This window comes from Panthera uncia, chromosome X (assembly GCF_023721935.1).
Source record: "Panthera uncia isolate 11264 chromosome X, Puncia_PCG_1.0, whole genome shotgun sequence".
Classification (NCBI taxonomy): Eukaryota; Metazoa; Chordata; class Mammalia; order Carnivora; family Felidae; genus Panthera; species Panthera uncia.
This window is the reverse complement of record NC_064817.1, coordinates 59524116-59540672: the sequence shown is the minus strand read 5'-3', so window position 1 is coordinate 59540672 and position 16557 is coordinate 59524116. Positions and strand designations below refer to the sequence as shown.

Below are 16557 nucleotides of genomic sequence, written 5' to 3'. Positions count from 1 at the left end.
GCACGCGCTCGCTCTCTCTCAAAAATAAACATGAAAAATGTGTTTTTTTTCTTTTTTTTAATTTCACTTTTTATATTTACATCCAAATTAGCATATAGTGCAACAATGATTTCAGGAGTAGATTCCTTAATACCCCTTAACCCATTTAGCCCATCCCCCCTCCCACAATCCCTCCAGTAACCCTCTGTTTGTTCTCCATATTTAAGAGTCTCTTTTGTTTTGTCCCCCTCCCTGTTTTTATATTATTTTTGCTTCCCTCCCCTTATGTTCATCTGTTCTGTGTCTTAAAGTCCTCATATGAGTGAAGTTATATGATATTTGTCTTTCTCTAATTTCGCTTAGCATAATACCCTTTAGTTCCATCCATGTAGTTGCAAAAAAAATTATTTAAAATTAAGATTTTGATGTTTCATTTATAATTACACTTATAAATAAATCTGTAAAACATAAAGTCATTTCTTATATAACCACTATCCCATAAAATTAATAACTTCTTAATTTCTTAACATCATCTAATACCACATCTGTATTCAAAGTACTCCAGTTGTCTTGAGAATATCTTTTATAGCTCCTTTGTTCAAATCAGGATCCATTCAAGGTCCACACATTATATTTGATTGTTGTCTCTTGTTATTATATTTTTAATTTAGTGTAGTCATATCCCCTCCCTTCATTCTGAATTTATTTCCTGGTGTGTTTAAACTTCTATCTCTTATATATTCTGTAAACTGGAAATTAGACCCAAAGGCTTGATTAAATTCACAGCATATGTTTCTGGCAAGAATGTTTTATAGATGATGTGTAAAAAGATTAATATTTTTAAAAAATATAGGATGAGGCAAAGTGGAAAGCAAAAGGAGTACTACATATCAAGTGTTTGTGCTATGTTCCTTTAAATACATTATCTCAGTGGAGTGCCTGGGTAGCTCAGTTGATTGAGCATCCAACTCTTGATTTTTGGCTCAGGTTGTGATCCCAGGGTCATGCGATTGAGCCCTGTGTTGGGCTCCACGCTGAGTGTGGAGCCTGCTTTAAGATTCTCTCTCTCCCCCTCTGCCACTCTCCTCCATTCACTCTCTCTCCATCTAAAATAAAATAAATAAAATTGGGGTGCCTGGGTGGCTCAATTGGTTGAGCGTCCAACTTCGACTCAGGTCATGATCTCATGGTTCATGAATTTGAGCCCCTCATTGGGCTTACTTGATGTCAACACAGAGCCTATTTCAGATCCTCTGTCCCCATCTCTCTGCCTCTCCCCCACTTGTGCTCTCTCTTTCTCTCAAAAAATATTTAAAAAATAAAATAAATATAATACATATACAGTCACAGAACAGGCAATAATTTATTGGTCCTTCTATGACAGCCATATATCCAAGGTTTTCTAGGACAATTCTGATATCAAATAATTTGTCCTGTCAAACATCTCCTGAATTTTTCATTAGAAAAACTTGGATAAAGTGTAAAACCTCTTTCTCTGTAGAGTAACACACTGTTTGTTTTTTAAAGTTAGGGTCTTCTTTAGACCTTTAGAAACAGTGTTGAAAGTAAGAGAGAGTAGTAAATAACACCAGTAGAATTCTTCCAGTTAGCTAACCAAGAGAAGATAGTATTTTGGTGAAGAGAGGGATTAAGATCTGTCGGATGTTGCTGGTGGATGGATAGGATCAAGTCTGAGAATCGACCATCAGATTTAGCAATTCAAAGGTCATTAGTAAATAAGGCACTGTGCTTAAGCACTTCATGTGTAATATTTAATATCCATGGTAGATCCTGTGAAATAGATAGTTATTAGGCCCATTTTACAGACCAGGAGACTGAGATTCAGAGAGATAACTTGCTCAAGGACATAGGGCCAGTAAATGTTAGAACTAGGATTTAAACCCAGTAAGACTCTAGATCGGCACTAACTCAAGAGCAACTGGCTACATGTGGTTATTTACATTTGTATTTAAAGAAATTAAATTAAAATTTTAGTTTCTCAGTTGCACTAGTAACATTTCAGGTGCTCAGAAGCCACATGTGGCTAGTAGCTACCATACTGGACAGCACAGACAGAACGTTTCCATCATTGCCCAGAGTTCTGTTAGATAGCAGTACTCTAGAGCCTGCAATCTTAATCACTACACATAAAGTCTCCCAATTTACAAAGTTTTATATATGTGTATATAATTTAAAATAAATCCTGCCATTAAATTTTCCTCTGAAATTCAAAAGGCTGACATAGGTCTTCTTTCTATCAAATCAGTTGATTCCAGCAAAAATTATTTTGGTGTTTGTATGTCTAACAGTCTGGTCATGAAATTATCTGGTGTAGGGAGAAACCTGGAAAGCAAGGCTATATATCCTTTCACTTTTTTCCACTTTCATTTATGAGAGTTCAGAAGGACATAACTAACATGTTGGAATGATCAGTGATCCTGAATTAATATAAAGTACTTGAGTGCTACAGTATCTGTATATTACTATCCTAAAGTATGTTGCTTGATTGGTTAGGTTGGCTGATTCAGAATATGCCTTGTAACATTCTAGGAATAGGAGCAGTGGAAAATTTAGGCTGTGATACTTTTAGGGGAATTAAGTAGGTGAATGCTTCCTTCTATCTCTTCAGTTAATGATGTTTTCATGACCAAGATGTTTATATCATATTCATTACTTTGAACCCTTAAAGGAATATAATTTGCATGAGAGATTTGGTCAGTACAAGAATCACTAGATAGATGACCATATTTGTATATTTTGTTTTTACTATTTTGTCTTTCATCGTTTAATGTTTTCTTTCTTTAAAATGTAATTTGAACTGCTAAATATCTGCTTTCATTCCTATTTCATACGTCTTCCTTCTATCTGTATCCTTTTTACAGCATAGCTATAGTTAGAGGATGTTAACAGTGTTTATGAAATAAAGAGATAATATGAACCCCACATTGTATAGCTTGAGAATCAAGTTCCATTTCAGGCTCTACTTGGAAAGCTGTAACCTCTAGAAAGTCACTGCAGTCTTGTAAAATCTGGAATGACACTCTTTACCCCACATTGAATGGCATGTGGCTTATGTAGTAATTATAACGGATAACCAGTTTTTAAAGGCTAAATACTCAATATACTGTCTAGTTCTTTGAATGTTAAATTGAGTAGAAACCATTCTTATCAAAGGAGAGTTTGGCTCTTACCTTCCACCAAAGTCAGTTTGGCAGGCCTGCCTTTTCCTTATTTGAAAGTGACAAGTTCTGTAGTTGTCACTGTCTTTTTTATACCTACAATTTGGGAATCTGGATATGTTTATAAATGCTTTTTGGCAGAAGTTATGTACTCTTGACCTAAAAATCTCATATGAGGTAGTACATGAACTTTATTCAGTAGCTCCCTAGTTACTTTTCAAGTATGTTGCTTTTTTTTTTCCAGTTTGGAACAGGCTTCAAATTTGAAAGTAGAAACTTTTTTTTTTTTTTACCAGGAATATTAAGTTTCTTTACTAAAAATCTAGACTTATTGAAGTAATAAAAGGATTTTTTCATAGCTTTTGAATGGGTCCTGTGGCACTTATGTGTTCCAGTGGCATTTTATTTCCAGATATTATAAAATTCAAATTCAAAGTGATGGCAAGCAAAATATTTTGAAACATGGCAAACCCCTGCCCCCACCCTTAGGCAAAGACTTGATTGTTTTTAAAATTTTTATTTTCAAGGTTGAATTTCAGAATTGATTAGATGGGAATTTTTGTCAGCTTGCCAAATACTTTAAACTTCTAAATAAATTAACTTAAACTTTTAATTTATCATTAATTTTATTTTATTAATTAAACCAGTCATTTTTAAAGCTTAAGCTAACTTAGCTGTTACCTAGAATATAGACCATGCTTTTTCCCAGCTTGTAAGCTTTTTCACTTACTGAAGGAAAATAAAGTTTAGACAAAGAAAAGGTACACATTTGGATATAATTTAAACCTCATTTTCATGACTGTTGGCCTAGTGATTATAGATTCTGTTCCAGTATTGTTTTCAATAATAGTGTTGCTATAGCAACTAATAAATACATGCTTCAAAGGGAAGAAACAAAAAGCCTCTCCACTGATTGTGTTGTACATTGGGATGAAATTTTTCTTTATTAACTTGTATAATTTGCTCTAGACTTGCAAAACTGTTTTTCCCAAAGAAATATTCTGAGAATTCTGTTACACGTTTTTCTTTGCTGTTTTAATCTCATCATCTGTTTCTTGTATTGACAGTATGCTACAGTTAATTTACAAAGGGAAAGATGTAGAAACAGTTTATATCAGAAATTCTGTATCTTTCTCTTTTGTCTCAAACAGCACTCTAGAGGAAAGAAACATTTTTGCCCTCGTGCTTTTGTCTCATGCCCTCGTGAGCTGTGTAAAATGAATCTTGTTCCTATAAAAATCAGTTAATTTAACATGTAGTGTCTTTTCTTTGTTACAGTGAAGATTGTTGTAAACATTAAGTCCTTGAGTATTATCAGCATAGTTATTGTATGAACAAATGGTTGAAATACATTAAAATTGTCCATTAATGTATTTCATTGCAGAATTGGTCATAATGAATACTGGAAGTGGCCTAAATGTCTTAATAAACCCTTAATTAAGTAGGAGAATAATTAAATAGATTATAAGGTATATCTATATACTTTGTAAGCATCTTGCAGCCATTAAAAATTATGGTTTGTATTTGATGTAAAATGATGTCCATGGAAAGATAATAATTCAGAAAAGTGTTTTCAAAACTGTAGTACAATACCATTTTTATGTGAAAACGTGTGTGTGAGTGTGAGTTTAAAATGTGAATGTGTGTAGAAATATATGACAGGTGTTACCATTAGTTATTTCTAGGTTTTAAAATAGGACATTAGCATTGTTTCTGTATTTTTTTAAATTCTTTGAAAAGAAGGAAGTGTTGTAGCCAATAGAAGCAATTTCAGTGGTGTTTTGGCTTGATGTTCGGAGGGAGCTAATATTTGGGGGAAAGGGTCCAAAATTTTTTAATAATACAAAACAATGTCACATGCATTTCTCCTCTGACTTACTGGCATTTCAGTTGGCTGTGGGTCAAAAGGAAAGTGAATGTATGGACAGAAGCTGAGTCTCTACCATAATCTGACCTTAATAAAGCAATCATGCTTGACTTGATAGGATAGATCTTAAGTCTGGAATTGGTGGGGAGAAGACTAATGTTTTGGAAGTGGGGTGTCCTAGGATGACTATCTCCAGAAGATGAAAATGGTAAAATAGTTCATGTCAGGTTTAGGCTAAGCACGAACTGGCCTTTCACAGATTTGTTTCTGAGAATTGTGTTTGCTTCAGTTTTTAGATTTCCTTTTATTAAAAGATTAACATATGCTTCAAAAAAACTTCAAAAAGTACAAAAGTGTTAAAAAGTCAGGGGAAAATAGACATACTTGGGTTTCTCCCACCCCTGGAATCCTTCAGTCTTTTTTAATATAAGAGAACAGATCTGGGAAATGGAGGAACTAACTATGCCTCAAAATATTTCATTCTTGGGGTGCCTGGGTGGCTCAGTCGGTTAAGTGTCCCACTCTTGATTTCAGCTGGGCGTGGAGCCTGCTTAAGATTCTTCCTCTCCCTCTCCCTCTCCTTCTGCCCCTCCCTCCTCTCAAAAACAAAAACAAAAACAAAAAACAAAACCGTGGTCATTCTTTATAATGTGATACAATGATCACTGGATAGAAGTCAGGAAATTCACCTTCTGGTCCCAGTTAGTGTTAGTTGTGTGACTGGAACAAGTTACTTTGCCTCTCTTGACATAGGTTTCTACCAATTCCAAGGTGATAAATTTGGACTTTGAAATTATAGGATGATAAGGGTTGACTTGATAAAACTCCCTAATAATGCAGACATTTTTTAAAGGGTATATATGAGAGTGTGTGTGCGCGTGTGCACATGTACATTGCATATGTGCATCTCTGGAAAGGCTTTCTCTCTAACTATAAAAAAGTAATGTATTAACTGTGGTGTTTATAATTGTGAAATAAACACTGCACTTAATTGACGGAGGATTTATTTCCAAAGAATTGGGTGTTTCATCTATTTTTGCTATTCTCGTATCATCCTGTTAGACATGTGAGTAGAGAGGATTTCATTCATGTTTAAGTGACAGTCATAGCTAGACTAAATTATTCATTGTTACAGAGAGAATCAGTGGCACAGCTGAAAATAAATTCAGTTCCTAGCACACAATTCTCTTGGTCTTTCTCTTAGGTTTCTTTCTTAGAGAAATGAAGTTATTTTTGATATGGTTAAGAACATCATTTCTTGCTTAACAGAAGTAAAATTAGGGACTATCCATAGAACATTTCTACCTTATAATTTATTTGGTATTTTGTAGAATAGATTACTTTCCTAATTGTATTTGTCATGGTCACTTACTAAAAATATTTAGTGTTATCTGGTTTTATTATATACCTCTCTCTTGAGTCATGGTTGGGGGTGAGCATGGGAGACCTACACATAAGGAAGGCATTATCTTTTAATAGAAGTTAATCACATTGGCCTATCTCCCTGCCTGCTTGGTCAGTAACTGTGAACTCTGGAGATCTATCTAGTGATTATAAACCTGTTTTATATGGCATATGACTTTATATGGGAAGTCAGCTTTGATGATAGATTTCTACACTGGTGTAGAAGAGAAATGTTTAGTTAGCATTTCAGAAGAATTGAACCTGTTAGCATCTATGTATTCTGCCTTTAGGCTTTCTTGAGCCCTCTCATTTGTGTAATCTTTTAATGTTATTGGTTTTCAACAAAAGAAATAGCACATCATGTCAAAATGAATTATTACAGCTGTATTCATTAAGGAAATCAATTCCTTTTATTTCATGGAATGATGAAATTATTATTTCAGGTGTTTATGGGGGTAGCGAGATTAAGAGTTATTGACATAATACCAGATATTCAGAATACTTGGAAATAGTGTTAGCATTTGCTATGTACAGAAAAAACTTAGGGCCTCATAATTTGAATTTTTCACTTGAGTTATTTAACAGACATTTGAGCTCCTACCATGCATTGGACCTTATACTCTGGGGGTGGATGGAGATGTAAAGACAGAATTATTTTCAAGCGTGGGCTTTGTCTGTGCTGAAATTTAGGAAGGCATTAAGCATTATTAGATGTAGATTACATTTAATGTACTATATACCTCTGCAACCTTTCCCTTGCCCTATAATTATTTGTTACTTCACTAGATTCACACTCAATTTAGAAAGTGTGTTCTAAAAGAACTTGCTGTTAGAAGCTATGAAAAATCCTTTTGTAAAGTGAATTAATTTGCCTTTTATATATCCAGGTTTTCATCTGTGATTTCTTAATAAACAACTTGTGAGTATTTTAATTTTTTATTAGCAAGTAACATATCTATGGTTCACTTTAACCCCTTTCTCCCAGCCTCTCTTTGTGTCCCTCTCATAACTGTAATTACACAGAACAGGAGTTTGGTTGTTCTTACTAAGTATATAAATGATCCTAGTTTTCAAGCTTTTAATTTTTTTAACCTTAAAAGACTGACTTAAGACACTATGACTTAAAAAAATTGTAATAAATTGATAAACAATGTGTATCAGTTTAAATTTGACCCATGGGTCTTTTCAGTGTAATTTATATTTGACCTTTGTACAGTTGAAGTATAAGGGCTATATGTTCTAGTCAAATTGTCCTGTAGCTGTTTAGATTAATTTAGATTTGGTTTTCGGTAGTATAGTGGTTGGTAGCCAAAGTGATTGTGAAAATAAAGTTGTTAAATATGTATAAACAGGAGTAGCTATGATTTTTAGCATGCACATCCAATGTAATCTCTTATTTAAGCAGACTTATATTAGCATTTATTATCAACTCAGAACAAAGTACAAAACATGGGGCACCTGACTGGCTCAGTTAGTAGAGCATGCAACTCTTGATCTCGGGGTTGTGAGTTCAAGCCCCACATTGGGTGTAGACATTACTTAAAAAATAAAATCTTAAAAAAAAAGCAAAATACAAAGCACTACATATGAAAAATTAGAAGAAAGTTGGAGGAAAAAAACCTTGAAGCTGAAAAGTAGTCATTTAAAAAATTGAACCCCTAAAACATGCTTATATAAACATTGTTATATAGAAAGTTCTTACATAAGAGGCTGGTGTTGCATGTATTGTGACTGTTTTCTAAGTAATTTATATCATATATATCAGAAATATGTGTAGCAGCCAGTGTCTAGTTTCTAGTCTGACAGTAGGCCAAAGAACTTTGGAGGTAGGATCCAGAGAGAAAAAATAATTCTCTGTTATTTCAACCCCTCTAAACAGGACACCATACTTGCAGAACTTCTTCAAATACATAAAGAACACATCGTAGGATATCATGAGCACGATTCTCTTTTGGACCACAAAGAAGAAGAAGAGTTGACTGAAGAAGAAAGAAAAGCAGCTTGGGCTGAGTATGAAGCAGAGAAGAAGGTAGTTCATTCAAAATGCTTTTTGGTTTTTGTATTTGTGTTACTCATTTGAAAGAGAGGTGAGTAAGAAAAGGGTCACGTTTGGAATAAGTAATAATAATAGTGAGTCTTCAGGAACAATATGAGAGTCAGTGTATGGGCTTTTGGCTACCTTTTGGGGTAGGGTGAGAGGAAAGGAAAGAAGAAAATAGTTTCCACTTAAAGTGTAGTAACCCCATTTCTGCTTAGCACTTGCTGAATTGAGAGATTAGTGGGAAGCTATATATTTAGCATCACTTAACTCCCATCAACACCCTCACTCTAGTAACAGATATACAGGAGCTTAGAGTTTGGAGGTAGGAGTAAATGTTGCTTTAGCATGTGTACCTGAAATCTAAATTTTGACTGTCAGAACACAAAAATATTCCATTATTGGAAATTAATGTCACTCTCCAACAGCAACTTTATTTAAAATAATTCCTTCCATGTTTATTTTAAACACCAATCCACTTGAGCAAAAATGTGCCTGAGCATGGGAAACCTTATCCTAATACCTGAATTCTTTAAACTCCTAACTCATTGTACCAAACTTCTTTAACGTTAATGTTATGTTAGGAGTCTCATTAGAATTCTCTGAGTTGCCCCATTCTGTGGGAATTATCAGAAAAAAAGAATACACCTTTAGGGGTTAAAACTTTCTGTGTAATAAGATCTTGGTTTCGGGTGAAAAGGGTGTTTTGTTTGTGTGTGGAAGAGTGTTAATAATTTCTTAGATCTGAGAATGTGGATTCTTTTCTAAACCAGTAGGTGATGTAGAATTTCAAGTTTTAAATCACATTGTGGAAAGTGCATAATTTTTTGTTTTTAGGGACTGACCATGCGTTTCAACATACCAACTGGGACCAATTTACCCCCTGTCAGTTTCAACTCTCAAACTCCTTATATTCCTTTCAATTTGGGAGCCCTGTCAGCAATGAGTAATCAACAGCTGGAGGTAAGTTGTGAAGTACAAAAGTAGTTTAACTTGAATTAAAGGCAATTTCAAGTGCCTGTTGTTGAGGGTTCCCTATGCAGGAATATCACATTCTCCAAAAGATTACCTCTGAATAGACCAAGAAATTTTTCTTTTATTTTGTTGACCCTTTTGAACCAACATAGTATGGTAGAATGTGGTTTGTTCAGAGCACAAGAGAATTAGGCCTTGAATTAATGTTGTTTGAATTGTTTTAATTAAGGAACAATAGGCAGCTGACTAGCTGGGGAAATAGAACTTTCTTCAGTTATAAAATATTTTGAATAAACAAATTAACTTAATGTTTGAAAATAGAATACATTAATTTACATTGTGATGCAATGGAGATGCAGCATTAAGTATATGATAATGTTCAGTATGAAATAAGTTAATTAAGAGTCAATTATAAATTAAATAAGAAAGATTAGGTTTTATTATACCAATAATGTAATAACTTAATTGAAAGTGTTGTTTCCTTTTTAAAATGTATTTAAATTTATAAATTACTGGTGCAAACCCAAACTTTTACCTTCCTAACAAGACCCTCACTGATGCGTTTTACCCACTTTATTGATGCTGCAGTTTTCTGCTTTTCAATTATTTGAAGAGTTTTAAAACCAAATGCTATATAAAAGGGGTGCCTGGGTGGCTCAGACAGTTATGCGCCTGACTCTTGATTTGGGTTCAGGTCATGATCTCAAGGTTCAGGAGATTGAGCCTCAAGTTGGGCTCTGTGCTGACAGTGCAGAGTCTGCTTGGGATTCTCTCCCTCTTTCTCTGCCCCCCCCCCCCAAAATAAATAAATAAATATTTACAAAGAAAACAAGTGCTATCAATTGGCAAGAGGAAGGATCCTTATACTTTACAACCAGGCCATCTTTTATATGCCCTATGTAAGATTTCTTATATTCTTCTAGGACCTCATTAATCAAGGAAGAGAAAAGGTTGTGGAAGCAACGAACAGTGTAACGGCAGTGAGGATTCAGCCTCTTGAAGATATAATTTCAGCTGTAGTAAGTTAATTGGCAGTTGTCTTACTCCAACTTGCAATATTGTCCCTCCCCTAATTTGTTTTAATTTTTAATTGTTGTTTGCTTCACTCCTTCTGTGGGGAAAACAGCATAATTTTTATATCTTTATTGGCAATAGTAAAATGCTCGTAAACTGGATAATAGTGTCAAGCTATAATTCAGCAATTTTACCTAAAAGCTGGCACAAAAGAGAAATGGGTAATATCTAAGAAATGGGAAATCAGTCAGTCATAGAAATGTATGTGTTGTTTACATAAACAAGTTTTATCTGTTGCACCAATTAAATCCAAGTAGTTTCACTCCAGAGATAGCCAAACCTTGTACAACGGTGGATAACTTAGTGCCTTGCTTTTTACATCCTTGTTTTCTTTAGAAAAGAATAAAGGAGAGAGAAAAAAAACTTTTAAAATCCTGAGTATTTTTAAGTACCTTAATTATTTTTCCTCAATGTACTGCAATAAGGAGTAAATAGAACCTTTTTCTTTTAGTGGAAAGAAAACATGAATCTCTCAGAGGCCCAAGTACAGGCGTTAGCATTAAGTAGACAAGCCAGTCAGGAGCTTGATGTTAAACGAAGAGAAGCAATCTACAATGATGTATTGACAAAACAACAAATGGTAAGAGTTTGACTATTTCTAAGTTATGTCCAATTTTCTTGAATTCATAATAATGGGTTTGTGTGACATCTGTGTCAATAACCATCCCTTCCTCATATGGCTGGCTGGCTGGGTCATTGGTTGTTCCTGGAAGAAGTATTGTCAGAAAACCTAATAATGTCAAGTAAAGGTGTAATATCTTGGTTACCAGATTACAGAAGAGCAACAACTTCCCAAGTGGGTCTCCTTGAAGATTATGTAGGATCTCTTTCACATAATTTTATATGTTATGTAGTCTGGACATTTAAAAAGGAATTTTTGCCAGGGGCGCCTGGGTGGCTGTCAGTTGGGCGTCCGACTTTGGCTCAGGTCATGATATCACAGTCCGTGCGTTCAAGCCCCGCGTCGGGCTCTGTGCTGACAGCTCAGAGCCTGGAGCCTGCTTTGGATTCTGTGTCTCCCTCTCTCTCTGACCCTCCCTCGTTCATGCTCTGTCTCTCTCTGTCTCAAAAATAAATAAACATTAAAAAAATTTTTTTTAAAAAGAATTTTTGCCAAACTTTTACCATATTTACCATTTGTAAACACCTTCCCAAAATAAGTATACTTTTTAATATATTTGAGATTAAAAAAAAAAAGTGGAGCTATAGATGATATATGTCACCAGTTCCTATTAAATTATTTAATTCTTTAAAAGGCTAGCATATTCCAGGACCTTTGATCATTTTTTCCCAGCATAGTTGTTTGCCAGCCATCTGCCTTTCAGTGGGAAATTTCAACTCTTGACTCCAGGGAATCAATTTCTGTGGCATGAATTTTACTTAGAAAGTGCTGTAGAATTATTGATTTCAGATTATCTTAGGAAATTTGAGATAGTCCAAGTAGGAATTATTCCCACTGCAAGTGCTTTTCCCCTTTGGTGTTTGTCACTAAAAATGTTTGTCTGTCGTTATGTGAAATATTCAGAAGAATGAACAAGAAATGAGACTTGACAAAAAGTGCTGTAACTAATACTTGAAACTAATCATAGCGCAGGACAGTTACTATGGCAACTAACCTAAATACTGCTTGCATTGCAATACAGTAGTCAAGTCATTAAGAAAATTTAGCCCTAAATGGTGTTACTAACTGGTTTCTACAGTAATGGTCTTGTGAATGCCTCAAATTAGTAATGGTGATAACAATAATGTGTTTTCCTTTTGGTATGGTACACCCTTAACAAATTGATTTTAACTTAAAACTCGATATTTGCCTCTTTGAGACAGGTCATGCACTTGTAACATGCTCTCCCTTTTCTCTCTTTAGTTAATCAGCTGTGTTCAGCGAATACTTATGAACCGAAGGCTCCAGCAGCAGTACAATCAGCAGCAACAACAACAAATGACTTATCAACAAGCAACACTGGGTCACCTCATGATGCCAAAGCCTCCAAATTTAATCATGAATCCTTCTAACTACCAGCAAATTGATATGAGAGGAATGTATCAGTCAGTAGCTGGTGGTATGCAGCCACCACCATTGCAACGTGCACCACCCCCAATGAGAAGCAAAAATCCAGGACCTTCCCAAGGGAAATCAATGTGATTTTGCACTAAGCTTAAATGGATTGTTAAAATCATAGAAAGATCTTTTATTTTTTTAGGAATCAATGACTTAACAGAACTCAACTGTATAAATAGTTTGGTCCCCTTAAATGCCAATCTTCCATATTAGTTTTAATTTTTTTTAATAGGGCATACCATTTTTTCCTGACATTTGTCAGTGATGTTGCCTAGAATCTTCTTACACACATTGAGTACAGAAGATATTTCAAATTGTTTTCAGTGAAAACAAGTCCTTCCATAACAGTAACAACTCCACAGATTTCCTCTCTAAATTTTTATGCCTGCTTTTAGCGACCATAAAATTGTCATAAAATTAATGAATTTAGCAAAGAATACAGATTTATATATTCATTCTTTACATGTAAAAGTACACAGCTGAGTTCTTAGAGTTGATTCCTCAAGTTATAAAATACTTTTGTACTTAATCCATTTCTTTATTAAAGTGATTGAAATGGTTTTAATGTTCTTTTGACTGAAGTCTGCAACTCGGCTCCTGCTGTTATCTCCGTGACTGAAAGTTAGAAACTAAGGGTTATCTTTGACACAGAATTGTGTGCAATATTCTCAAATACTACTGCTCTAAAACTTGGAGGAGTCTTGCAGTTATCTTAGCATTGTATAAACAGCCTTAAGTATAGCCTAAGAAGAGAATTCCTTTTTCTTCTTTAGTCTTTCGGCCATTTTTTATTTTCACTTATATGTGCTTAAATAATTACTGGTAAAATTTCAGGGTTGTGGATTATCTCCCACACATGAATTTTCTCGCTCCTGGCACTAATATAAAGCACACCTCCTAACTGCTTTGTGCCAGTGCTAGTGCTTCATCCTGTTGCTGGCAGTGGGATGTGGACTAACAAAATCAAGTTCTAGCATTTTAGGAGGTTAAGGATGATGGTGTGGTTGTAGGGTCACACCCTGTTCTATAAATATCAAAATGGCAGAACCATTGCTGACTTCTTAAGTTCACATGAGGAATGTGCTTTAATAATTCCCAGTACTGTCAGTATTGTGAAATAATTCCTCCGAAAGATAAGGATCACTGGCTTCTATGCTCTTCCTCTTTTCTGTCACCCTTATGTTCTTTTCCCTCAACTTTCCTATGTTATCTTAAATAACTTACATTTCAAAGTTTGATTTTTTTTTAGTTTAGATCCGTGAGGCAGTTTTAGGATCAAAATTCATCTACTACCCTTTTATGAACTTTTACTAGAAAACCATTACATTGTTGTTTTTCTTAATCCAAGCCTATAAAATGACCTATGAGTTTATTCATGTACAATTTGGTTGCTTGAGTTCCTTGAAGAAAAAGATTGTTAGACTATGGGAGTCAACTCAACATGGCAAAACCATTTTTGAGATGGTGATGTAACAGGTAGTGGAAATAGCTAAGGAATTGCATAAAAAATGAAAGTTGGGTGGCGGAATTGCTCTAGGTATCACTGGATTAGAAGGAGTTTAACATTAGCTAGAACTGTTTTGAGTTATTTGGATGATTAAGAGATTTCCATTTTTATCATGAAAGAACTAGTGGTAAACATCCAAGAGCACTAAGGTTTGTGATACAGAATTTGTGAGGTTAGGTGGATCCACTCCATCCCCCCTCCCACTTTACCATGGTGAGTTATCACTAACAAATTCCATATATTTGGATATTGTGCCAGCCATATAATCAAGTTTATTTAATTGGGATGGGGGAGATATGTTTTTACTTTAGAAGAATGAAAAGGACAAGATTTATGAGAAGTATTTAAAGGCAGTACACAATGGCCAGCTGTTGTCAGTTGGTATTTCTGCAAGTCCAGAATACTTTAAACCTGATTTACTAGACCTGAGAACTTTCAACATGGTCTGATTACTTGCTCAAAGACATGGATGTAAAAATTTTAGGCAACCTTCTAAACCTTTTTCACCATGGATGAAACTATGACTTAAGGAGTAATACATAGAAAGGATTAATTGGAACTAAGAGAGTTTGAAATAAAACTTGGACCACTTTGCATACACTCTTCTCACTTGACATTTTAGCTACATAATATGTACTTTGAGTATAACATCAAGCTTTAACAAATATTTAAAGACAAAATCACATCAATTAAGATACTAAAAGGCTCATTTTTCTATTTGTTTTAGATGTTTTAAATAGTTGCAATGGCTTAAAAAATGACGATTTAAAATGTTGCTTGTAATACAGTTTTGCCTGCTAAATTCTCCACATTTTGTAACCTGTTTTATTTCTTTGGGTGTAAAGCGTTTTTGCTTAGTATTGTGATATTGTATATGTTTTGTCCCAGTTGTATAGTAATGTTTCGGTCCATCATCCAGCTTTGGCTGCTGAAATCATACAGCTGTGAAGACTTGCCTTTGTTTCTGTTTAGACTGCTTTTCAGTTTCGTATTGAGTATCTTAAGTACTGTAGAAAAGATGTCACTTCTTCCTTTAAGGCTGTTTTGTAATATATATAAGGACTGGAATTGTGTTTTTAAAGAAAAGCATTCAAGTATGACAATAATACTATCTGTGTTTTCACCATTCAAAGTGCTGTTTAGTAGTTGAAACTTAAACTATTTAATGTCATTTAATAAAGTGACCAAAATGTGTTGTGCTCTTTATTGCATTTTCACAGCTTTGAAAATCTGTGCACATATTGTTTCATAGAAAATGTATAGCTTTTGATGTCCTATTTAATGGTGATTCTTTTGCACATTTAGTTATTTAATATTGGGAGGTCAAAAAGTTTGGTCTTTGAATCTGTTATGTACTAAATTCTGTAAAAGGGGATCTCTAACCTCAAAAATAATTTACATACCAGGAAGCCTATGTGTGTTTGTGTTAGTTTTGGTTGTCTCTTTGTAATCCAGCACCATTTCCTGCTTCCTAACAGCTGAAATCACTCATTTAAATCAAGCAAGGCTACCAATCCACACTTGATAGAAAAGCTGCTTACCCTCCTGAACCCATAGCAGGTTGATGGAAGCCTTATTACCTGGCCTCCAAAGAAGCTGAATATTTTGTAGTTTTCCCTTAGCTGTGCCCATTTTCCCTCTATCACAAATCAGATACTTAACATTTATGCCCCAAACAAAACTTAAATTACTTACCTTATCTCAGTAACTTTTGTTTCTTTTAAGGGTGGCATGTTGTGAAGCTATAGATACTTACTCTAACAGTAAATTAGGTCATTCTTTTACATGCTTATTTCACTAAAAATTATGTTCAGGTTATTACCCACCTGATTTCACTAGACTTAGTCTCAAGTGACTTTTAGCTATCTCCGTACCAAATCTACCCTTAGAGATGAAAATTTTTCCACCATGGCTTTTTTTTCAAGTCTGTAATCTGTGCCAATCCCAAAAGAGTTACCAAATTTCAGAAATGCTTTTTGTCTGTGCAACATTTTATATATGCTGTTATATGGAGGTGAATAAAAATTTAAAATCCAAAATATATATTGTTTCTAAGCTTAATATCTGCTAGGTAACCAAACTCTTCCCATATTACTCATGTTGGATATAATAATGGAATTGCCCACCTAAGAGTTTTACTCCCCAGAGTATGTACTGCCATAAAATTGCTTTACAGTATATACTGCCACCCTCTGTTTGGAATATCCTTCCTGTCACCATTGTGCCTACTTGGCTAACTATGGCAGTCACCCTTCCTCTCCTCAATTGAGAGATCTGATAGTGACTACTATATATGTTCATCAAGGAAGGCAGCATATAAATTGAGGCCTTTATTAAAGATAATGGAGAGAAAGCTGTAATTGAACGAATAAAAGAGACAAATCCTAAAACACTGCAGGCCCTCTTTAACACTCGTAACTACTACATATTCCAAGCAATCTCTACCCTGTAGCACTCCTCCAAATTCTGCGCTTC

General features: G+C 34.5%; 1 protein-coding gene across 8 annotated transcripts in view; it reads left to right on the top strand.

Annotated features, from left to right (window-relative positions):
* ATRX (ATRX chromatin remodeler) overlaps positions 1-16125 on the top strand; it is a 314554-nt gene extending 298429 nt beyond the window's left edge. For all 8 annotated transcript variants that reach the window (XM_049643991.1, XM_049643990.1, XM_049643987.1 and 5 more), the window contains 5 exons: positions 8309-8458; positions 9305-9430; positions 10366-10461; positions 10968-11096; positions 12381-16125. In XM_049643991.1, coding sequence (XP_049499948.1) covers positions 8309-8458; positions 9305-9430; positions 10366-10461; positions 10968-11096; positions 12381-12659 — 780 coding nt within the window. In that variant the 3' untranslated portion in view covers positions 12660-16125. The remainder of the gene's footprint in view (positions 1-8308; positions 8459-9304; positions 9431-10365; positions 10462-10967; positions 11097-12380) is intronic.
* Positions 16126-16557: the final 432 nt, after the last annotated feature.